Raw genomic sequence first — 25,654 nt, forward strand, 5'->3', positions numbered from 1 at the left:
CAAGAAAGGCAAGAATACACAATGAAAAGACAATTTCTTCAATAAGTGGTGTTGGGATAGTTGGACAGCTACATGCAAATCAATGAAATTAAAACATACCATATACAAAAGTTAACTAAAAATTGTTTAAAGACCTAAATTTAAGACATGACACCATAAAACTCCCAGAAGAGAACACAGTCAAAGAGCATTCTTGGGCATAAATCACAGCAATATTTTCTTAGATCAGTTTCCCAAGGCAAAACAAATAAAAGCAAAAATAAACAAACGGGACCTAATCAAACTTTAAAACTCTTGCACAGCAGAGGAAAGTATCAACAAAACATAAAGACAACCTACTGAATGGGAGAAATATTTGCAAACAACGCAAAGCAACAAGGGGTTAATATTCAAAATATACAAACAGCTGATACAACTCAATATTAAAAAACAACATAATTTAAAAATGAGCAGAAGACCTAAATAGACATTACTCTAAAGAAGACATACAAATGGTCAACAGGCACATGAAAATATGCTTAACATTGCTAATTATTAGAGAAATGCAAATCAAAACCACAATGAGGTATCACCTCACATTATTCAGAATGGCCATCACCAAAACTATAAATAATAAATGCCAGAGAGTGTGTGGAGAAAAGGGAACCCTCCTACACTGTTGGTGGGAATGTAAATTGGTGCAGCCACTATGCAAAACAGTATGGAGTTTCCTTAAAAAACAAAAAATAGAGCTACCATGTAATCTGGCAACTCCACTTCTTGGTATATATTTGGAAAAGATGAAAACTCTAATTCCAAAAGATACATGTGCCTCAGTGTTCATGTAGCAGCACTATTTACAATAGCCAAGACGGAAACAACCCAAATGCCCGACTGTCTTAAGAAGACATGATATGTGTGTGTGTGTGTGTGTGTGTGTGTGTGTGTGTGTGTGTGTGTGTAATGGAATATTAGTCATAAAAAAGAATGAAATATTGCCATTTGCAGCAACATGGATGGACCTAAGGAATACTATACTTAGTGAAGCAAGTCAGACAGACAAATATATATCACTTATATGTGAAATCTAAAAAATAATACAAATGAATATACAAAAGAGAAATGGATTCACAGGTACAGAAAACAAACTTATGGTTACCAAATGAAAAGGGGAGGGGGGAAGGGATAAATTAGGCGTATGGGAGTAACAAACTACTATACATAAAATAGATAAGCAATAAGGATTTACTGTATAGCACAGGAGATTGTATTCAACATCTTATAATAACATATAATTGAAAATAATATGAAAAAACACATATATATGTAACTCACTTTTCTGTACACCTGAGATGAACACAATATTGTAAATCAACTATATTTCAATTTTTAAAGGTTTAAAAGTTAGTTGTAATCTTTAAAGATATAAAAGTATCCACTAGAGGAACTAAAAAAGTGATCTTGTGTAGATAGATTAAAACACAAAATGGGTTTTAGGTCTAAATTGTTACAAGACAAAGAGGAAATTATCTATTGATAAAGGTGTCAATGCATTTAGAAGATAAACGTACTTGCACTCAACATCAGAGCCTCAAAATATATGTAGTAAACATGGACAGAATTGTTGGGAGAAATAGTTCTACAATACTTGGGGACTTAAGTACCTTATTTTCAATAATGAAAAGTATATCTAGATAGAAAATCAATAAGTAAGTGGACTTGGACAACACAAAAACCAACTAGCCCTAACAGACATATTTGGAACATTCCACCCAACAACAGCAGATACACATTTTTCTGAAGTGCACATGGAACGTCCTCCAGGATCATAAAGTAATTCTCATTTTAAACAACTGAAAGCATACCAAGTATCTAACTAATATGAAACAAGGTTAGAAGTCAATGTTAGAAAGAAAATTGAAAAATTTGCAAATATGTGGGAATTAAACAACATACTCTTTAAATGACCGATTGGTCAAAGAAGAAATCACTGGTGAAATTAGCAAATACTATGAGTTGAAGGAAAATAAAAACACAACATACCAAAACTTATGAGATTCAATGAAAGCAGTTCCCAGAGGGAAGTGTACAGCTATAAATACCTATATTAAAAAGGAAGAAAATCTTAACCTAACTTTACATCTTAAGGAACTAGAAAAGAGGAGCACACTAAACCCAAAACCAGCAGAAGGAAGAAAATACGGACAAAAGCAGATACAAAGAATAAATGAAATTTAAAAATAGAATCAGTGAAACCAGAAGTTGGTTATTTGAATAGACCAAAATTGACAAACCTTTAAATTTGTCTAAAAGTGGGGACATTACAAACCTTACAGAAATTTAAAGAATTATAAAAGAATACTACAAATAATTGTACACCAACAAATTAAATAATGTAGATAAAATGCAAAATCTATAGACACAAATTACTGAAATTGACTCAATAAGAAATTGAGAATTGCAACAGACCTGTAACAGGTAAGGAGGTTGAATCAGTAGTTCAAGACCTTCAAGAAAGAAAAGTCCAGGTCCAGGTGGCTTCACCAGTGAATTTAAACTTTTAAAGAAGGATTAACACCAATCCTATTCAAACTCTTCTGAAAAATAGGAGAGAATTATCCCTAACACATTCTATGAAGCCAGCATTATCCTAATATAAAGCCAGACAAAAATACCACTAGAAATGAAAACCACATATAAATACCTCTCATGGATATAGGTACAAAAATCTTCAACAAAATATTATCAAACCAAATCTAACAGTACATTAAAAGGATTGCACAGCTTGACTAAGTGGGATTTATTCCAGGAATACAAAGGTGCTTCAACATAAGAAAATAAATGAAGTTAATACACTTCATTAATAAAGCAAAGGCCAAAAAAAACCCAATATGATCATCTCAATTGATGCAGAAAAGGCACTTCAAAAAATTAAACAGACTTTCATGTTAAAAATGCTCAGCAAACTAGGAATAGAAGGGAATTTCCTTAACATGATAAAGGGAATTTATGAAAAACACACAGCTAACATCATCCCCAATGGTGAACATCTGAAATCTTTTTCCTTAACACCAGGAACAAGACAAGAATATCTGATTTCACCACTGGTATTCAACATTGTACTGGAAGTCCTAGACAGAGAAATTAGTCAAGAAAAATAAAAGGCATCCAAATTCTAAAGGAAGAACTAAACTATCTCTATTTGCAGATGACATGATTCTATACATAGAAAATCCCAAAATGTCCATAGGAAAAAACTGGAGCTGATAAATTTAGTAAAATTATAGGGTACAGGATCAGCACAAAAAAAAATTGTTTTTCTATACACTAGCAATCAACAATACAAAAGGAAGTAAGAAAATTCTATTTATAATAGCGTCAAAAAGAATAAAATATGTGGGAATAAATTTAACCACGGGAGTGAAAGACCTGTACACTGAAAACTACAAAACATTGCTGAGCAAAATTAAAGACATTATTAAATGGAAGGACATTCCATTTTCATCAATTGGAAAATGTAATAGTGTTGTATTACTCTACTAGGTCTGCCTAGTACCACAGACTGGATGGCTTAAACAACAGAAATTTATTTCTCACAGTTCTGGAGGCTGGATATTCAAGATCAAGCTGTTTGCAGATTTGACGTCTCCTGAGGCCTCTCTCCTTGACCTGCAGATGGCCTTTTCTCTGTACATGCACATTCCTGGTATTTCTTCCTCTTCTTAAAGAACAAAATTCGTATTGGATTAGGGTCTCACTCTTATGGCATCATTTAACCTTAATTGGCTCCTTAAAGGCCCTATCTCCAAATATAGTCCCATTGTGGGTTAGGGCTTCAACACAGGAATTTGGGGACACAATTCAGTCCATAACAACTAGTAAGATGGCAGTAATCCTCGAAGCAATTTACAGATTCAGTGCAATCCCTATCAAAATTCTAATACTTTTTTTTCAGATTGGGAAAGCTGATCCTCCAATTTATATGAAATTTCAAGGGTCCCCAAATAGTCAAAACAACACTGAAAAAGAAAAACAAAATTGGAAGACTCACACTTTCCAATTTCAAAAACTACTTCAAAGCTAGAGTAATCAAAACAATGTGGTACTTACATAAGGGCAGACATATAGATCAATGGGATAGAGTTGAGTCTAGAAATAAACCCAAATATCCATAGCCAATTGATTTTTGGCAAGGGTGCCAAGAAAATTCAATGGGGTACAAATAGTTTCTTTAAGAAATCTGCTGGGACTACTGGTTAACTACATGCACAAGAATCAAGGTGAACTCCTGCCTCACTCCATTTACAAAAATTAACTTGAAATTGAACAATGACCTAAATTTAAGAGTTCAATTATCAGATTCTTAGAAGAAAGATAGGGGTAGATCTTCCTGATCTTGAATTTGACAATTAATTTTTAGATTTGACATAAAAAACACAGGAATCAAAAAAAAAAGATAAATTGAAATTCACAAAACTATAAACTTTTTCTACAAAAAAACCTTATCAAGAAAGTGAAAAGATAACATATAGAAGAAAATGTTTGTAAATCATGTACCTGTTGGCCATTTGTATCTTCTCTTGAAGAGACAGAAATCCTAACACAACTCTGCTTGCTTGTGGTCTATTTCAATTAAATGTGTGTGTGCATGCACACACACTACCACTCTATTATACTGTCAGATTTTTCTTGGAATTCCATATGTTCTTTTCATACTGTAGATTTGGCCTAAAACTGATTCCTACCTTATCCCTGACTGCCTCAATTCCTGTTTCTCTGCATACTCGATGGGTTAGACCAGCAAAAATCACAAGGCTGACTTCAGTGGTCAGTTTGGATATGTGTCTTAGTATCCCTAATAATGGTGAGACCTTCATGAGCAAGGGACACCTTCAATGGTGCACATGGTTAATGAGAAAATAGTTGGAACTGATAGGGATCTTCATTACTTGGTCTCATCCTGCTCAATAGTTTTTCAACTGTGGTTCCAGGAAGGAAGCTCTAGTTAGATCCCACAGTATTTATCAAGATTCTTCCTGCTGGTAGGAGCAAAACTCCATCTAAATTACCTTCTCAATTAGGTTATTTGAAACTCAAGTCACTTCAAGGAAAAGAATAGTGGAATTTTCTCTGTAAAGGTGACAATTACTCTAGTAATAGGCTAGTCTCGTCTCTTAAATATTAGCTCTGCATCTTTTTTTGTTGCCTTTTGTATTTTGGGCTTTGTTGATCACTTAACTTTTTCCAGTATTCAGTTTTAAAATCCCATTCCAGAAGTTAACTGGCCATTTATCCCAAAGAAAAATGGAAAACATCCAAAGATTAGGAAAAAGGCAAGGATGTCTTCTCTCACCAGTGTATCTGGAAAGCCCAGCCAGTGAAATAAGACCAGAAAAGTAAATAGAAGGCATACAGATTGGAAAGAACAGCAGCAACAACAACAAAATTGTCTCTATTTGCAGATGACGTTGTTTTCTATATAAAGAATGGAAAGGAATCTACAAAACAAAAATATCCCTCTCCTGCCAATGAAACAGTTAAGTTTATATCTAACAATATATGTACAGGAGTTGAAAACCAGAAGACACTGATGAAAAAAATCAAAGATCTAAATAAGTGAAGAGACATATTGTGCTTATGGATTGGAAGTCTCAACACAGTAAGAATTTCAATTTTCTCCCATGTAATATAAAGGTGTACTACAATTCTTATCAAAATCTAAGCAGCATTTTTGGAAAAAAAACCAGTGAATCTAAAGTTATAAGGAAAAGCAAATGAATTAGGATAAAGCAGTTTTGAAAAAGAAGGATAAAGGGAGAAGAATCACTATTTTGCTACAGTAATCAAGACAGTGTGGTGTTGGTAGCGTGACAGATACATAAATCAATGGAACAGAAAAGAGTTCAGAAATAGACTCACATGAGTAGGCCACCTGATCTTTTACAAAAGTGCAAAACAATTGAATAGACAAAGGATAATTTTTTTCAACAAATAGTGTTGGAACAATTAGACATCATAAGCAAAAAAAATGAACCTTGACCTAAATCCTATACCTTATACAAATTAACTTAAAATATATCATAGACTAGGTAATATCCACATTAAAACTTTAAAATTTTTGTGCATCCAAAAAACCAATATTTTAATAATGCAAATATTTGACAAATGGTTTGTATACAGAATATAACACTAAAAATAAAAAATTAATTACCCATTAGGGCCACACCCAGTGGCACTGAGGTAAGTTTTTGTTTGTTTGTTTTTTTGGCAGTACGTGGGCCTCTCACTGTTGTGGCCTCTCCCGCTGCGGAGCACAGGCTCCGGACGCGCAGGCTCAGCGGCCATGGCTCACGGGCCTAGCCACTCCGCGGCATGTGGGATCTTCCCAGACCGGGGCACAAACCCGCGTCCCCTGCATCAGCAGGCGGACTCTCAACCACTGTGCCACCAGGGAAGCCCAGTGAGGTAAGTTTGCCTCTGCTTCACCAACAGGGTAGTATCAAGCAGGATGAACTTCCATGGTGGCCCAAAAGCACTGAGGTTGAACTAGGTGGTTCCAAGCAGTGCTGTTCAATAATCAGCTTCTCACCCTCCTCAGTGTTATCATGGCCCAATAGGGAGCTGAACTTTCATCCCCACTTAACAAACTCTAGCAACAAAGGTGGTGCTAGCCAACACCCTTTCCCCACTTTCATCTTCCCCATCTGTTCTAGCTGGGCTGAATGGAGAGCTTAACTTCCACCCCCATCCACTGAAAATGAGGCAGATGGCCATGTTCCACTTTTGCTGGGGTGGAAACTGTGGGGCCTAGTAGGGTGCTGAATACCTACCCCAACCTGGACTTCTAAGCTACACCTAAATAGAGTAACTGCCTGCATAAAGGAAGGATCTAGAGTCTAACAACACAACACCCAAAATGTCCAGAATAGAACTGAAGATCATTAATTGTATCAAAAAACAGGAAAATCTCAAACTGAATGAAAAGACAATCAAGAGACATCAACACCAAGATAATTTAATCTGACTAGAAATTTAAAACAGCAATCATAGAAATGCTTCAATGAACAAATTATGTACACACTTGAAACAAATAAAAAAATAGAAAATCTTAGCAAAGAAAGGGAGAATATAAAAAACAAAATGGATTTTTTTTGGGGGGGGCTCTGTTGGGTCTTTGTTGCTGTGCTCAGGCTTTCTCTAGTTGCGGTGAGCAGGGGTTACTCTTCATTGTGGTGCGTAAGCTTCTCATTGTGGTGGCTTTTTGTGGTGCATGGGCTGTAGGGCACACGGGCTTCAGTAGTTGTGGTGCACATGGGCTCAGTAGTTGTGGCTCGTGGGCTCTAGAGTACAGGCTCAGTAGTTGTGGTGCACAGGCTTAGTTGTTCTGTGGCATGTGGGATCTTCCTGGACCAGGGATTGAACCTGTGTCCCCTGCATTGGCAGGTGGATTCTTAACCACTGCACCACCAGGGAAGTCCCCAAAATGGAATATTTTTAACTAAAAAATACAGTAGCCAAAGTAAAAGACTCAATGGATGTGCTCAAGAACAGAATGGAGGGGAGAGAGGAAATTATCAATGAACTTACAGAACAAGAGAAATTACCCAATATGAACAACAGAGAGGGAAAATATGCTGAATCCTAGAAGGAAAGGGGAAAGTCAGGCTGAAAAGGCATTCAAAGAAATGGCAGAAAATTCCTCAATTTTGGCAATAAACATAAGCCTACAGATTCAAGAAACTAAGCAAACCCCAAACAGGATAAACCCAAAGAAATCCATGCCAAGACACATCATAATAAAAATTCAGAAAACTAAAAACGAGAAAAAAAATGAAAGTAGCATGAGTAATGATACATTACTTGCAGAGGAACAATGATTTAAATGACAGATTTCTGATCAGAAAACATGACGGCCAGAAGGAAGTAGCACATTTTTCAAGTGCTGAAAGAACTGTCAATCCAGAACTCTATACCAGCAAAAAATATTCTTCATGAATGAAGGTGAAATGAAGACATGCTCAGATGAAGGAAAACTAAGAATCTGTCAGGAGATCTATTCTAAGGAAGTTCTTCAAGCAGAAGAGAAATGAAGGAAATGTGGAACATCAGGAGTGAGGAAAGAACATAAAGTAAAAATATGGGTACATTTAATAGATTATCTTTCTCCCGTTGAGTTTCCAAAATTATGTTAGATGGTTGAATCAAAAATGGCTACATTATCTCATGTAGTTCTTAAGGTATATAGAGGAAATATTTAAGATAACTATGCAATAAAGTGGGGGTAAATTAAAGGAGCTCAGTTGAGATAAGGTTTTGAACTGGCTCAATGTTAACAAAAGTAGACAGTGGTGAGTTACATATGTATAATGTAATACCTAGGGCAGCTACTAAAAAATTATACAAAGAAATGTACTTAAGAACTCTATAGATAAATCAAAGTAGAGTTCTAAAAAAATGCTCAAATAACCCACAGTAAGACATGAAAAGTGAAACAGAGGAACAAAAAAACAGAACAAAGTGGCAGAGAATGTTCACAGCAGATTTGTAATAACCCCAAATTGGAAACAATTCAAATGTCTTTCAATGGCTGAATGTTTAGAGAAACCATGGTATATCGATACCATAAAAAACTACTCAGAAATTGCCCCAAAAAGAACAAATTATTGTACCTGCAACAAGTGGAATTGATCTCAGGAGAATTATGTTGAGTGAAAAAAGCCAATCTTAGAAGGTTATATAGTGATTACATTTATAGAGCACTCCTATATGAAGAAATTATGGAGAATAGATTAGTGGTTGGCAGGGATTAGGAGTGGGGAACAGGGGGAGGAAAGAAGGATGGTTGTGACTACAAAGGGATAGAACAAGGGATCATTGTGGTGTTTCAAGTTCTATATCTTGATTGTGGTGGTAGTTACAAAAATTTACACTAGATAAAATGGTATAGAACTAGAGATACACATACAGAAGTGCACGTAAAATCAGTGAAATCTGATAAGGCCTGTGAATCACACTAGTGTCAAATATGATATATAACTATAATTACATAAAACATTACCATTAGGGGAAAGTGGATATAGAGTACACAGAGTAGTCTAGGTTATTATTTCTTCAACTTCTATAAATCTATAATTATTTCTAAATAAAAACATTTTTTGAAAGTCCCAGTAGAAAAAATAGACAAAATACATGAATGGGCTATTCACAGAAAAGGAAATTTGAGTTCTATAAATATTTGAAAGGCCTGAATATAAAACAGCTGTGGTATAGGAAGAAGTGAACTTTCACATCCACTGAGCTCTTACCTGACACATAAAAATCACCAGCATTTGAATTCCCATGTAAGGATCTAGAAACCAAAGAAAGAGTCGTTGAAATACATTGAAACTGCTTCTGCTCTGATACAGGTAACTATCCTTGGCTTGATATTTTACATTAACATTTTACAGTATGCATGAATGGTCTTTATCCCTCAATTTGAACCAACCCAAATGCAGATGACTTTTTGTTCCAAATGGAGAGTCAGTTACCCCAACAACTGAATATTTCTTTTGTTTCTTCACTGCTTTCAAATAGGGAAGAACTTGTGTTTAAAAATGAAAAATTTAAAAATTGGTCTCAAACAAAGGCTATTTTATACTTCTGATGTGTGTATCCTAATTAACATTATGAGGAGAGGGTAAGCAAAATATTATCTTAATTCAGTTTGGTTTATGTATTATTAAAGATATTTTCTATAAATGTTAGTATCTGATCAAAGATAAAAATCCATTTTAAAATTGTTTCTATAGGTCCAGGTTTTCTCTATCCATTTGATTTTTAAAAAAATAAATTTATTTTTTTGGCTGTGTTGGGTCTTCGTTGCTGCATGCGGGCTTTCTCTAGTTGTTCTCTAGGGGCTACTTTTTGTTGCGGTGCGTGGGCTTCTCGTTGAGGTGGCTTCTCTTGTTGCGGAGCACAGGCTCTAGGTACATGGGCTTCAGTAGTTGTGGCGCACAGGCTTAGTTGCTCCATGGCATGTGGGATCATCCCAGATCAGGGATCGACCCCATGTCCCCTGCATTGGCAGGCAGATTCTTAGCCACTGCACCACCAGGGAAGTCCCTATCCACTTGATTCTTATTTTAGAGAAACAAGAAAATAAAGATAGGCAAGAGAGAATAAAAAAACAAAACCTACAACATAATTTTGACAACCAGATTTGTTACTACTGTCATATTTGCTTTCATTCTTTTATTAAAGAAATATTACAGATAAATATAACAAGTGCCTTCACTTCCTAAAAAGCAATCAATGTCATATATGTATCCATGATCAATACACAGTACTGTTCTTTGCATTGTTTTATTAACTTTATAGAAATACTATGTTTCATTGTACATTTTGCTTTTTTTCTGTCAATATTATGTAATCTATCCATGTAATGATATATCAAATTTGTATCTTTAAATATTGTGTTCTATCATACAAATAATCACATTGTATCAATCTATTCCTCTACTAATGGAAATGTATGTTCTTTTCAATTTAGAGTAATACAAACCATGATGCAGTGAACATAAAGAGATGCATGAACACATGCATTTCTGTGCATATATGTGGGTGCCTCTGAAGCCAATACACCAAAATAGAATTGAATGTTCCATATTTATGTGTTTTTAAAGAAATCCTGTTACTCTAAAGTAGTAAATATAGTCTATTTTTTCATTATATAGAATTTTGCTTTTTATATTCTAGTCTTCAATCTGGGTTTTATTTTTGTATATGGTATAAAGAACTAACATGTTTTTGTTCTTATGAATCTTCCATTTATTGAATAGGCCATCCTTTTTCCAATGATTTCAACAGCACTATAATACACAAAATTCCCATGTCTTTCCTCCAGTCTTCAATTTGTTTCCACTGATTTATTTCCTCATAAAGAACACACTGTTTAAATGCTATGGGCTTTGAATAAATATGCAATGATATCTAGTTGTCTATCTTCTCTTTTGTTTTTCATGTTTGTTTCAGCTATTTGTGGCCCTTTACATTCCCATATAAAATATTGAATCAGTTCATGAAATTCTTAAAATATAACTAACTGGTAAAAACTTTGAATGGAAGTACTTTAAGCTTAGTGATTTGTGAGACAATTTATATTTTTTTTACCATGTCAAGTCTTTTCAGAAAATGTTATTTTTCTCAGAATTTCAAATGTGAGCTTTTGTGACCTTCAAAATGTTTTATAACTTTATATATGTCTTGTAATTCATTATTGTTTATTCTCAGGTATTTTATATCAAGCTATTTTCTAATTAACTATTCTAGTATGAGAGATTATTTTAAGAGGTTTTTTTTTTTCTCCAATCTTCTTTTTCTTGGTTAAGAGATTGGCTAGGAGCTCAAGTATCATGCTGGCATGCTGATGAAAATATCTTATTTCAGGTTTTAAAGATAATGCTGGATAAATATCATCATTAGATAAGGTATCTGCTGAAGATTTTTGACAATCAGCTTTCTCATTATACAATTTGTCACCTTGGTAAGAACTGTGTCACAAATGTGACTTCTTCAAATGGCTTTCCCACATTCACAGTTTTCTGCTCTAGATCCGATAATGTACTGTGCAAGGAGGTGCTAATTCCTTCCAAAGGCTTTTCCATATTCACAAGATTCATAGTTTCTATTCCTAATGAGTATGAATTCTCTGGTGTCTAACAAGGTGTGACTTTTGGCTGAAAGCCTTACCACACTCATTACAATGATAAGGCTTCTCACCTGTATGTTTTCTCATATGAAGTGTAAGAGATGAGATTTGAGAAAAGGCTTTTCCACATTTACTACAGTCAAAGGGTTTCTCACCTGTATGACCTCGTATATGTATAGTAAGGGAGGAACTTTGGGAGAAAGCTTTTCCACATTTATTACATTCATAAGGTTTCTCACCTGTATGACCTCTCATATGTACAATAAGGGAAGTTCTTTGAGAGAAAGCTTTTCCACATTCATTACATACATAGGGTTTCTCACCTGTATGACTTCTCATATGTAAATTAAGCAATGAGCACTGAGAGAAAGCTTTCCCACATTTATCACATTCATAAGGCTTTTCCCCTGTGTGACTTCTCAGATGAAGAGTAAGGGAAGCAATTTGAGAGAAGGCTTTACCACACTCATTACAATCATAAGGTTTCTCTCCAGTGTGAACTTTCTGATGTGTAATAAAGTTTTGCTTTTGGCTGAAGGCTTTACCACATTCATTACATTCATAGGGTTTCTCTCCAGAATGAATTTTTTCATGAGCAATGAGATTTGATTTCTGGCTAAAGGCTTTGCCACATTCCTTACATATATAGGGTTTTTCTCCAGTATGAATTCTCTGGTGTCTAACAAGATTTGACATCTGAATGAAAGCTTTCCCACATTCATTACATTCATAAGGTTTCTCTCTAGTATGAATCTTCTGGTGTGTAATGAAGTTCTTTTTGTGGCTGAAGGCTTTTCTACATTCCTTACATTCATAAGGTTTCTCACCAGTATGACTTCTCATATGTACAGTAAGGGCTGAGCTTTGAGAGAAGGATTTTCCACATTCATTACATTCATAAGGTTTCTCACCTGTATGAATTCTCACATGTATAATAAGCATGGAAAACTGAGAGAAGGCTTTTCCACATTTATCACATTTATAAGGTTTCTCTCCTGTATGACTTCTCATATGAAGAGCAAGAGATGCTATTCGAGGGAAGGCTTTACCACATTCATTACATGCATAAGGTTTCTCCCCAGTATGAACTTTCTGATGTGCAATGAGGCTTTGCTTCTGGCTGAATGCTTTTCCACACTCATTACATTCATAAGGTTTCTCTCCAGTATGAATTTTTTCATGATCAATGAGATTTGATTTCTGGCTGAAGGATTTCCCACACTCCTTACATGCATAGGGTTTCTCTCCAGTATGGATTCTTTGATGTCTAATGAGATTTGACATTTTAATGAAAGCTTTTCCACATTCATTACATTCATAAGACTGCTCCCTACTGTGGATTTTATGATGTTTAATGAGTTTTTCCTTTTGGCTGAAGGCTTTTCTACATTTTTTACATTCATAGGGTTTCTCTCCAGTATGAATTCTCAGGTGTCTTATGAGGTCCAAAGTTTGATCAAAACCTTTTCCACAATGATTACACTTAAAGGGGGTTACTACAAGATGGGATAAGCTGTTGTCAAATGATTTCATAGGTTCATTATATTCACAATGTTCTTTTCTTATAAGGATTCTCTCATTATTATAATAGTTGAAATTATTATGTTCTAAACACTTTCCAAATAAATCATATTTGTAGAGATTGTGACTGGAAGGAAAAAAGTCTGAGTTTGGAGAAAATGCATTTGCAAATTTCTTATGACATTCATTCACTTTTTCTTCAGTCAGTGTTTTTGTGAATTTATCTTCAAGTTGTGTCAAAAGTCTGTCCTGGATTTTCTGATGCTCATCCATCCCCCATATTTCTCCTAAAACAAATTGCAAATAAATATCACTTGTAAATTTTTCCAATATTATATCAAAAAAATTTTTTTAATATACTAGTATGGGATTGGTTCTTAGCTTATGACCTAGTATCTTATTAAGCAAATTCCAGGTACATATATCTCCTATTTCCTAAGCTTTAGGAAATTCCAGGAAAGGAAATATGAGTAGAGACAGATATTTATGAATATAAATAGCTTTGACTGCTTTTAAATGGGATCTGAAAGAAAAAAGGTAAACTGTTGGATAAATAAGAGGGAGAATTCAGAATGTACAAATAAAGTAAGAAGAAATAGCGATAGAGAAAAAGACAAAAACAGGAAGCTAAAAAATCATAAAAGTACTTCACAGGACTCCATTTAAATAAACTTTTATAAACTTTTTGACATAATTTTCTGGAAAATATAAATTACCAAAACTGACTCTATAAGATGGAGAAAACAAATACCAATTTCCACAAAATAAACAGAAAAATATGAAAAGAAATACCCCAAAACAAAACAAATAGAAAAGGCCCAGAGATATTATCATGGGAATTTAAACAAACACCTAAGGGACAGCTGTCATGCTGTACAAAATATTATGAAAGAAAAAAGAATTCCCATATTTTTATGTGTGAAACAAACATAATATTAACATCAACACCTGATAAAGATGACAACCAAAAAAGCAAACTATACACCAATTTCATTTTTGAATATCAATGCAAAAACTCTACATATCAAAATGACCCAGAAGAAAAAAAAGTGACCCAAAAGCACATTAAATATAAGACATATATATGTTGTTTTTTCCAGGAATATAAGTATGTTTCAATATTAGGAAATCTATTACTATAAGTAAATACATTAATAGGTCAAAAGTGAAAAATCAAGTAATCATTCCAAAGATATTAAAAAGATGATAAAATTCAGCACCTATTTTCCATAAAAATCACTTTATAAAATGGGAACAGACACTTATTTAACTTGAGAAAAAGCACAGTATAACTTAAACCCTGGCACTGTTCTTAATGGGAAAAATCCCAAAGCATTCACATTAAAGTCAGGAATAAGAAAAAGATAAGTACTATCACAACTATTATTACAGTACAGGGTAGTGTATTAAATAAGAGAAAGAAATGAGGTATAAAAACTTGGAAAGGAAAGGTAAAGTTAACATTATTTGTCAATACTAAAACTGTTAACTTGCAAAATTGATCCACCTGAAAAATTATAAAAAGTAAAAAATTAAATTCACTATATATAGTAGATTAATATTCACTTTCAGTAACCTTCATATATACAAACAACTATTTAGAAAATATAGCAAAAGACTACACTTACAATGACAACAAAAATATGAAAAATCTGGGAATAAATTTAATAAGAAATGTCTAAAAATTATAAGAAAACTTTAAAATGCACACACAGATTTGAACAAATGAAAGTGTTATAGGTTGAATTGTGTGTTCCCCCTTTAAAATATATGTTTAAGGCCTAACCCCCAGAACCTCAGAACATGAAGTTATTTGAAAACAAGGTCATTGCAGATGTAGTTAGTTAAGATGAGGTCGTACTGGAGTAAGGTAAGTCCCTAATCTAATATGACTGGTGTTCTTATAAAAAGAATGCCACATGAAGAGACAGAACACAGGGAGAACACTATGTGAAGATAAAGACACAAATTGGAGTTATGTTACCACAAGCCAAAGAATGTCTGGGGATACCAGAAGCTGAAAGATACACGGAATCTTCTCCTGTAGGTTTCAGAAGGAACATTGCTCTACTTACACCTTGATTGTGTATTTCTAGCCTCTACTTCATTATGGCAGCTCTAGGAAACTAAGACAAAAGGTGTATCACATTCCTGGAAAAGAATATTCGATAGCAAAAATGGTGATTATTTGCAAGTTAACCTATCAACTTAAAGTGGCTTCAATAAAAATGTTTGAAAATGCAAGTAAATAATAGCTCAAGGGAAAATGATACTAGGGGTTGCCAGCAGAGAAGAAAAATTACTTTTCAATATATATCCTATTGTACTTTAAAAAATTTGTACTACAAGTATGTATTATATATTTTAAAAAGTGAATAAATAAAATTGTTCTGAACAATACAGTAATTAATAAAATGAGAACAAACAACAGGAAGGTAAAAATTGGATAAAAGAATCAGAATAGGGACTTCCCTGGTGGTCCAATGGGTAAGACTCCGCACTCCCAATGCTGGGGGCCTGAGTTCGATCCCTGGTTGGGGAACTAGATCCTGCATGCATGTTGCAACTAAGAGTCTGCATGTCACAACTAAGAAGTCCGTATGCTGCAACAAGGAGTCCACGTGCTGCAACAAAGATCCTGCATGCCGCAACTAAGACCCAGCAGAGCCAAAGTAAATAAATAAATATTAAAAAAAAAAGAAGAATCGGAATATAAAACTGGAAGAGCCTGCGTAGCATGATTGAAAGGGAAAACAAAGAGTGGGAAATTATGCTTAAATATGGCCTCATAAATACATGAATTTATCTCTGATCCTACACAAAACCACACTAAAATTAGATAAGGAAAGAAAAAGATATAAACTAAGAAAGACAAAGCCCACTCTTCCACCCTAGAGAAGATGGGAGATTACTCTCTTGAGAAATATAAGCAGAAAGGCTCTAGAGACAAGGACACCAGGCAGAGAAATTCAGAGATAAGGAACTGCCTCAAACGTAGAATAAATGAACGTCTACATACCCAAAGGTGAGACATTCAGTCCCCAGTGGCTGCTTAGCTCTAGGAGAGGAAAATGGAGATTTTTCTCCCTCTCTGCCAGACTGAGAATAAAGTAAAGGAAAAATTCTTGTGAAGCTATAATGCAGGTAAAGTTAGAGACGTGGCTGCAGATTATAAATGTAGAAAAGAAGGCAGAATACTAAGCTTAAGCTATTGAGTCCCCTCAGTTCAGGGAAAGAGAAAAGCTCAATTAAGCAAAAGATGTTGAGAGAAAAGGTAAGATCAGATCTTTAAGGTACTATCCAAGTAGAAGTGTACAAGAGTTCCAAGGGCAAGATCAAAATATCAAATGTGACAGAAAAGACTCCATGTTTTAAGATGGTGAAATGAAAAAGTATCTGATCTCTTTTCCTCTAATACAAACAGGAATGAAAAGTCATTGATTCTTCAATGATCCTAGGTGGTGGCCATAACCCCAATTATAATAAATGAGTTAGTGTTGACAAATACAGTGAAGGGTGGAATAGGGAAAAAAGGATTCTAAGAGAAGACAGCTGCTCATGCTGATCTTGGGCACAGCAAGCAGCTGACATTGTCAAAATGGATATCACACCTTGAAGGGCAGAATTAATTAACCCATGATTACAACATGGAAATTTGGGAGTAGAGACTGATTACAGGAGACTTGACATCCCAAGGTGTGTCAAGGAAGCCAGGACTGAACGAGGAAACACTGTGAAATACTGTCTTTTTAGGAAGAAGTCTGTTGGGGTGAGAGTGTAAGATTCAGAGTTATGAGAAGACTTGCAGCTGCAGTTCCTTTTTGGATGAGAAGAAGTAAAACCTAAACATATTCACACAACCATGTAGAATAAAAGGCTTTAGTATGAAGAACAGATGCATTCCTATACATCAAGAGTCGGCAAACTTTTTCTTAAAGGTCAGATAGTAAATATTTTAGGCTTCGTGGGTCATATAGTCTTTGACACAACTATTCAACTTTGCCTCTGCAATGTGAAAGTATTAATAGTTAAGATGTAAATGATTCATTGTGGCTATATTTCAGTAAAACTTCATTTACTCTAGAAACAAGTGGCTGGCCTACAGGTCATAGTTTGCATGTTCCTGCTCTAGATCAGAGAACTTTCTTTCCTTCCCTAACAATATCCTTCTTTAAAAGTCAGGTCAAGGAGGAACTATCCTCACTCATAAATGAGAAGGTACTGGAATCAGATCTCTAAAAAAGTATAAGAGAAAAAAGAAAAGAAACATGAGATAAAGAAAGCAGACAAAAACTTCAAGCTAAGACAATTGACACATAGTAAATGAAAATCTTGATTAAATGTATTGCCATGAATGAAAAAACTTAATGAAAATATCAATTATAAATGAGCTCAAAATAGATATATAAATGCATGAGGAAGAAACAATGAGAAAACAAAAAGGGCTAAAAAAAATTAACTAGCAGAACCAAGAAAGAAAGAAAAGAGAAAAATAAAACCATCCAAAATAATGAACACCATGCAAGTGGGGGGAAAAAAGAGAGAAAGGCTACATAAAGACTTTTAGGGACTCCCCTGGTGGTCTAGTGGTTAAGACTTCACCTTCCAGTGCAGGGGGTGTGGGTTTGATCCCTGGTCAGGGAGCTAAGATTCCCTCATGCCTTGGGGCCAAAAAACCAAAAAACATAAAACAGAAGCAATACTGTAACAAACTCAATAAAGACTTTAAAAATGGTCATCAAAAAAAAAACCTTAAAAAAAATTTAAAGACTTTAAGTATTGAAATTACAGTAAGGTAACCTCGTATTGCAAAACAAGATAGTGAATAAAGCATAAATTCTGAAGCATCACTGGGCTAATAGGAAGTAGCATAAATCTCCAAGAACACTGCAATCCTCTCCAACAACCATGCCTGAGCTCCATACACAGAAAAAATGAACAAAATAAAAACAAGTATTAGCCAAAACCAGGTCTGAGAGACAGCAGACCTGAAAGCAACCTGCAAGACAGATCTGTCTTGAGTACCTATGCAAAGCCTTGTTAACTAAAGTATAAGGCTCTTGGGCCATCAATAAAGAAGAGAAGCTCAACTAAGATTCCTACAAAAAGCCAAGACCTTCAAAGAATGTTCAACTGATCCTCACTTGGTAACGCTTCTTGGCACCCACCAGAAGCACATGCAAATCATCTTCAGAGGAAAGTAACCCCAATTTAGGACAACAGAATTAACACAAATTAAGATTTTAAAAATTTAAGTTTAGGATCAGCAATCATCAACTATGTGAAGAACCAAAATACACTGAGTCCTCAAAAACAAGATATTTAAACCTGAGAACTTAAAATACTGGAACTGTCAGATACTGAATACAAAAGAGCTATGTACAGTATTTTTAAAGAAGCAAAAGATAAAAACACAAAGCTGAAGAAGCCACAGAAATTACTAGGAAGAATCAGAAAGATGTGAGAAGAAAAAAGCATAGCAAAAACAAAAAGAAGAGGAACTTACAAAAATACAAAATACTACTAAAAATTTTTTCAAAGGTGGATGAGTTAAAAAGATGAATAAACATGGTTGAAGAGAGAATTAGCAAACTGGAAGATATATCTGAAGTGATTACTGAGAAGGCAACACAGAGACAGAGGAAGAAAATAGCAAAAGATATTTTAAAATATGGAGGAAAAAAAAGGTCTAGCATCTATCTAATATGACTCTCAGTGGTAGAGTGTGAAGGCAATGAATGAGAGCCAATATTTGATGATGTTAGCTGAGAATGTTGCAGTATTTATGGAAGACATAAATAAGAAGACAACACTATGAATAATTTTATACAAACAGATTTGAAAACACAGAAGAAACAAATTGTTAAATATAACAGATGGCCCTGGAACATCAATAAATGGTAACCTTCTTAAAATACAGAGGAAATTTAAATATTTATGGCAATTTCTTTGTTCAACTCTGTGAAAATTAATTCGAAAACCAGGATTAAAATGGTATCTTTCTGGAAAATTACAGTCTATTATCAAAAACTATTGCCAAGAGAGACAAAAGCATCTATATAGAACAGTTATAAAAGGAACAATGGAGAAGGGCTTCCCTGGTGGCGCAGTGGTTGAGAGTCCGCCTGCCGATGCAGGGGACACAGGTTCGTGCCCTGGTCTGGGAAGATCCCACATGCCGCGGAGCGGCTGGGCCTCTGAGCCATGGCCGCTGAGCCTGCGCGTCCGGAGCCTGTGCTCCACAATGGGAGAGGCCACAACAGTGAGAGGCCCGCGTACCGCAAAAAAAAAAAAAAAAAAAGGAACAATGGAGAAAAGCTGTCAAAGAAACTTCCCTCAAAAATCTGCAAGGTCCAAATAGTTCAACAGGTAAGATAAATAAAAATTTTACGGGAGTTTTATGCCAATGCTATATAAATGTTCTAGAACGTGAAGAAAAGCTTCTAAATTTTATTTACAAAACCAGTGTAACATTGACTTCAAAGCTTGACAGAGTTAAGATATTTAAATTCATAGCAAAAATGTAAGTATGATTCATTATTAAGAAATATGTAAATAATATTCACCCATATACACAAAAGGAAAAAGAATCATATGATAAATCTCCTGTAAGAAACAGTTGTTATTTTAACTATGTGAACTTTAACGGTGGTAAAAAGTACTTTAAAGAGCAATGAGTGACCGGAAAAAAATACTAGAAAAACAAGAGAAACGGCTAATCACCTTAATATGTTAAGAATTCATATAAATTAAGAACTCAACAGAAAAAAAGGGGCATAAAACACAAACTGTTCATAAAAAAGAAATATAGATAGATTTTAAACATATGAAAAGATGCTTACCTTCATTTATAATAAACGAAATGCAAATTCAAACTATAGTAAGTTATTTTTCATTTATCAAATTGGCAATGATTTAAGGAATGCTAATAGACTAAGTTGCAGAAATTGTCAGTAGAAGTATAAATTTTATCTTCTTGAAGAGCAAAAAAAGACATCACAATATCTTTCAAATTAAAAATATATGTATGTATATGTATGCATGTATATATGTGTATGCATTATACATATGTATACACATGTATCACAAACACACAAGCACATGCATATATACGTGACAAATGTAGCAGAAAATGGGAGATAACAGAAAAGTAGCACTGACTTTAAATCTTTATTGAAATAAAAGGATTGTAGTCATTACTGAAGTATGAGAGCAAAAGCTAAATTACAGTGGGAAGTGTGACTATGGGTACAAAATATGATGCTAAAGCATTTACAATGGAAGGAAAAAGAGAAAATAGTAAAGGACTCTAAATGTCAACAAGTTTATTTAAACAACTTCAATTCTGTAAATATCTGAACGTAAAACGAAAGGAGCCTATGTAAAAAGGTGGGCAGAAAGACTAGAATGATTACCAAAGCAAAGCTGGGAATGAATTAGGAAATGTTGATATCTAGCACACAGGTAAGAAAGCTAACTGGTCTTTTAGGTTCTGAGGAAAGAAGTTAAGAATATTATCTAGAAATGACAACTTACATATATAAAAAATTCACACCAATTGTTATTACAAAGTTCTATGGCCTTAAAAAAATAACTTTGAAGAACATTTCAGAGGGATCAAAAACTTACAGATTAACAATTAAAGGGCCCTGGCCCCTCCTCACCTGTATGGTTCCTTCCCACTAACCTGGACAATGTCTCTTTGACACTTCTTCCTCCACCACCCATGGTTCTTCTTGCTCCAACTTGAAAATCACATCAGGTTTGGTGAATGGACAGCCTGTCAAAGGGAAGTGACATAAGATTTGGCCATAAATACTAGGAACAATCATTCAAGAACTGAGGCTGGCCCAGTTTCTTGTTCTGAAGGACAAGAAAACTATGTTTTCTAGGAATACTGCCCCTTGAAACATAACCAAGGATGACATTTTGCTTTGAAAGCTGCAGCATGCACATGAATGTGAGCAAAGGCACCTAAAGGCCAAACTCAGGCTAACATTTAAAGGTTCCACACATTTCAGAAACACTGGGGGAAGAAAAGGTAATTTACTCCCAGAGTTTGAGTTATATAGGAAACTACCCTTACCCACAGTGATTAAGTTGTTATAGTTTTCTAGCATCACATTCCAGTACAGGTTCCTTTGAGCAGGATCCAACTGCTGCCACTCTTCCTCAGTGAAGTCAATAGCCACATCTTTGAATGTCACTGTTTCCTGTAACAACATATTCCCACTCAATCTGGAGTCATCCATCTTAGATGTAGTGGACAAAACATATTGAAACTTTTTCTGATAGTACACAAAGGTAAGAGATTATAAAATAAATTTTACCTGTTTTTGTTATTGTCTGAAAGAAAAATATCATTTTAGCAACATCCTGCCAGTTTATGTTCATTCATTGATTTAGCAAGCACACATCTTTAATAACTACTGTGAGTTAAAGAGATCTTGGGTACTAATTTATACTGAGTGCAAAAACTGGCGGAATACAAAACTTTACTCAAGTTAATTGGTCTGGGAACTCACTAGATCCCTGTGATTCATTGGTACATGAAAAAATGAAAATAGGATTTGGATGGAAGCAGAAATGGGGAGAGAATGACTTTGAAGTATAGTAGGAACATCCAAACAGAGATATTCATTGATTTAGCAGTTGCACATATTGTTCATTAGATCAGAAGAAATCTAAATTGAAAATGAGGATTTATTGTTCATAAGCCTATAACAGGTGTCTGCAGCCACAAAAACTGGATATATTTTTGTTCAGAGTTCACATATACTGAAAAAAGAGTGCCACAAATAGAATGCTACAAATACCAACAGATATAGAAAAAAGATTAATGAAGTTTTTATAAAATGGTCTGAACTTGAATTACAACCAGAACTGTGAGAAAACAGTTCCAAGAAAGATTAAAGTGTCAGAAATGAGGGACTGGTAACAAATTTCTTCAAATAAGTGTGATTTGAACATAGAAATCAAATGCACTTTTTCTAGTTAAAAACCAAAATGCCCAAAAAATATAAACATAAGAAAAAAATCTTCAACAGCACTGGAACAAAGGTAGCTTTCCATATTTCCTATACTTTGAGGAATTTCTATGAGAGATGGGGTAAGATAAAAGGAAATCACCAGGAGCTAGCTCATAAAAAATGTTTCTGATAATTTATTTCTAGGTCCTAAAAGGACCCTATGACCATGAACATCCACTAAAGTTGAGAGTATGCTGTGGGAATAATGGAAACTCCTCTTTTGGAGCCCTTTTCTGCTGAAGATCAAGGACTTATAAACAATCAGGCTTAAGAAACCAAAAGCAATCATGGCAAAATAAGACATCCCTCTGCAGTGACCCCACTGCAAAAACAGTAATTTGGCATCCATCTATGGACAAAAGTGCCTTTGTGGGAACTGTAGGGTCCAGCACCGTATGCTAAGGGACTGAGAAGGAGTCTTGCCTACCCACATGTTAAGTTATAAGCATACAGACCTCAGTCCTGGCTATAGACCCTGAGAGGCATGTGAACTGACTCTAGCCTCTCTTGGCCATGGTCCAGAAAATGACTGTCTTAGACAAGCACCCAATAGAAGACAGAGCTTTTGTGAAAGTACACGTCTCCAGCCAAGAAGTTCCAGTACATCAGTGGAGCAAAAAATACAAGTTTGGACTCATCAGAGAGGGTAAGAGGAATAGTTTGACTTTACCTACTTCACCCCTCCACCAAGGCAACACAACACAGCTTAGGGCCAGGAGAAATCTTGGCTCATGATTTCGTTCATGAAGGAAAATAAGGATGTGTGAGTACCCTGCTTTCCCAGCTATGTGGGATGGTGCCAAAGAATGTCATTTTTCTCTCATCACATCCAAAGTACTGAATTGTGAGCTGTGTCACTGAAAAGTCTGAGAGAGCAGCAGATAACATTCTCAGAGGACGTTAAAGAGAAGCGGATCTTACTAACTGTGCTAAGGACACCATCAAGAAGTAAAAAAGAGGAGTCAAATAAATAAAATAAAAAATGAAAGAGGAGACATTATGACTGATATCACAGATACAATGACCATGAGAGACTGCTATGAACAATTATATGGTAACAAAGTGGATAACCTAGAAGAAACATAGAAACATACAACCTACCAAGACTGAATCATGAAGAAATAAAAAATCAGAACAGACCAATAATGAATAAGGAGTTGAATCAGTAATCAAAATCTTTAAATAGAGAAAACCCTCCCTCCCACCAAAAAAAGAAAAGCCGAGGACTAGATGGCTTCCCTGGTGAATTCTACCAATCATTTAAAGATGAACAGATACCAGTCTTTCTCATACTTTCCAAAAAATAGAACTGGAGGGAACATTCCCAAGCTCATTTTACAAGGCCAACATTACCCTGATACCAAAGGCAGATAAGGACACTACAAGAAAAACTATAGGCAAATATCTCTAATGAATATAGATGCAGAATTTTTCAACAAAATATAGGCATACTAAATTCAACAGCATGTTAAAAGGATCATACATCACAATCAAGAAGGATTCATTCCTGGGATGCAAGGATAGTTCAACATATGCAAATCAATACATGTGATACATCACTTTAATAGAATGAAAGACAAAAATTATATGATCATTTCAATAGATGCAGAAAAAGCACTTGACAAAATGCAACATCCTTTTGTGATAAAAACTCTCAACAAACTGATTATAGAAGGAACATACCTCAGCATAAACAAGGACATATATGATAAGCCAACAACAATATCATATCCAATGGTAAAAGGTTGAAACTTTTCCTTTAAGATCAGAACAAGACAAAGGTACCCACTCTCACCAGACCTATTCAATATAGTATGGGTAATCCTAACCAGAGCAATCAGGCAAGGAAAAAAATACATCCAAATAGGAAAGAAAGAAGAAAACTGTCTTCTTTTTCTTTGCAGATGATATGATCTTATATATAGAAAATCCTAAAATCACTACCAAAAAAACTGTAAGAACTAATCAACGAATTCAGTAAAGTTGCAGGACACAAAATCAACAGACAGAAACCAGCTGTATTTGTATACACTAACAACAAAATATCTGAAAAAGAAATAAAACAATCCCATTCACAATAGCATCAAAAACAACAAAAATACTTAGCAATAAATTTAACCAAGGAGGAGAAAGCTCTAGACACTGAAAAATATAAGATTTTGATGAAGGAAACTGAAGAGGACACAAATAAATGGAAAGATATCCCATGTTCATGGATCGCAAGAATTAATATTGTTAAAATGCCCATACTACCCAAAGCCATCAACAGACTCAATGCAATCACTATCAAAATTCCCAAAGACTTTTTTCACAGAAACAGGAAAAAGTGATCTTTTTATGGAAAAACCCGAATGAACTTTTTGGCCAACCCAATACAATTTGTATGGAGCCACAAAAGACCCCAAATGCCCAAAGCAATCTTGTGAAAGAACAAAGCTGGAAGCATCACATTTCCTGATTTCAAACTATATGACAAAGCCATAGTAATCAAAACAGTGTGGTATCTGCATAAAAATAGACACATGGACCCACGTATAAGAAATGAGAGTCTAGAAATAACCCCCTTGTATCAGTCAACTAATACTTGACAAGGGAGTCAAGAATATTCAATATGGTGAAAGGATAGTCTCTCTTCAATAAATGGTGTTGGGAAAACTGGATAATCACATGCAGAATAATAAAACTGGACACATCTTACACCACTAAAATTAACTCAAAATGGTTAAAGATTTAAAATTAGACCTGAAACAGTAAAACTCCTAGAAGAAACCATAAGGATAAAGCTCTTGACATTGGTCTTGGCAATAATTTTTTAAATATGACATGAAAAGCATGAGCAATATAAGCAAAAATCAATAAGTGAGGCTACATCAAACTAAAAAGCTTCTGCACAGAAAAAGGAACAATCAACAAAATAAAAAGGTGATTTATGGAACAAAAGAAAATATTTGCAAATCATATATTTGATAAGGGGTTAACATCCAAAATAAAGAACTCATAAACTCAATAGCAAACAAACCCAACTTGAGTAAAATTGGGCAGAGAAACTGAATAGACATTTTTCCAAAGAAGACATACAATTGGCCAACAGGTACATGAAAAAATGCTTGACATCACTAATCACCACGGAAATTCAAATCAACACCACAATGAGGTGTCACCTCACACCTGTTATAATGGCTATCATCAAAAAGACAAGAGATAAAATGTGTTGGAAAGGATATGGAGAAAAGTGAACCCTTGTTCACTGTTGATGGGAATGTAAATTGATACAACCACTATGGAAAACAGCACAGTACAGAAGTTCCTTAAAAAACTTAAAAATAGAATTACCATATAATCCAACAATCCCATTTCCAGGTATATGTCCAAAGGAAATGAGAACAGGAGTTTGAAGACATATATGCATTCCCATGTTCACTGCAACATTATTAAC

At 34.6% G+C, this 25,654-nt stretch overlaps 1 protein-coding gene across 4 annotated transcripts in view; it reads right to left on the bottom strand.

Moving 5' to 3' along the window:
- Positions 1-10,293: 10,293 nt before the first annotated feature.
- ZNF569 (zinc finger protein 569) overlaps positions 10,294-25,654 on the bottom strand; it is a 60,863-nt gene continuing 45,502 nt past the window's right edge. For 2 of the 4 annotated variants that reach the window (XM_082862961.1, XM_082862960.1), the window contains 3 exons: positions 21,276-21,402; positions 20,877-20,969; positions 10,294-13,476 (listed from right to left, as the gene is read on the bottom strand). In XM_082862961.1, the coding sequence (XP_082719087.1) occupies positions 11,651-13,476; positions 20,877-20,969; positions 21,276-21,402 (2,046 nt within the window). In that variant the 3' untranslated portion in view covers positions 10,294-11,650. Of the gene's footprint in view, positions 13,477-20,818; positions 20,970-21,275; positions 21,403-25,654 lie in introns of those variants that run through there. The other 2 variants (XM_082862962.1, XM_082862963.1) reach the window with 2 other exon arrangements.

Source organism: Leucopleurus acutus, assembly GCF_964270905.1.
Source record: "Leucopleurus acutus genome assembly, chromosome: 20".
In the NCBI taxonomy this organism is placed as follows: Eukaryota; Metazoa; Chordata; class Mammalia; order Artiodactyla; family Delphinidae; genus Leucopleurus; species Leucopleurus acutus.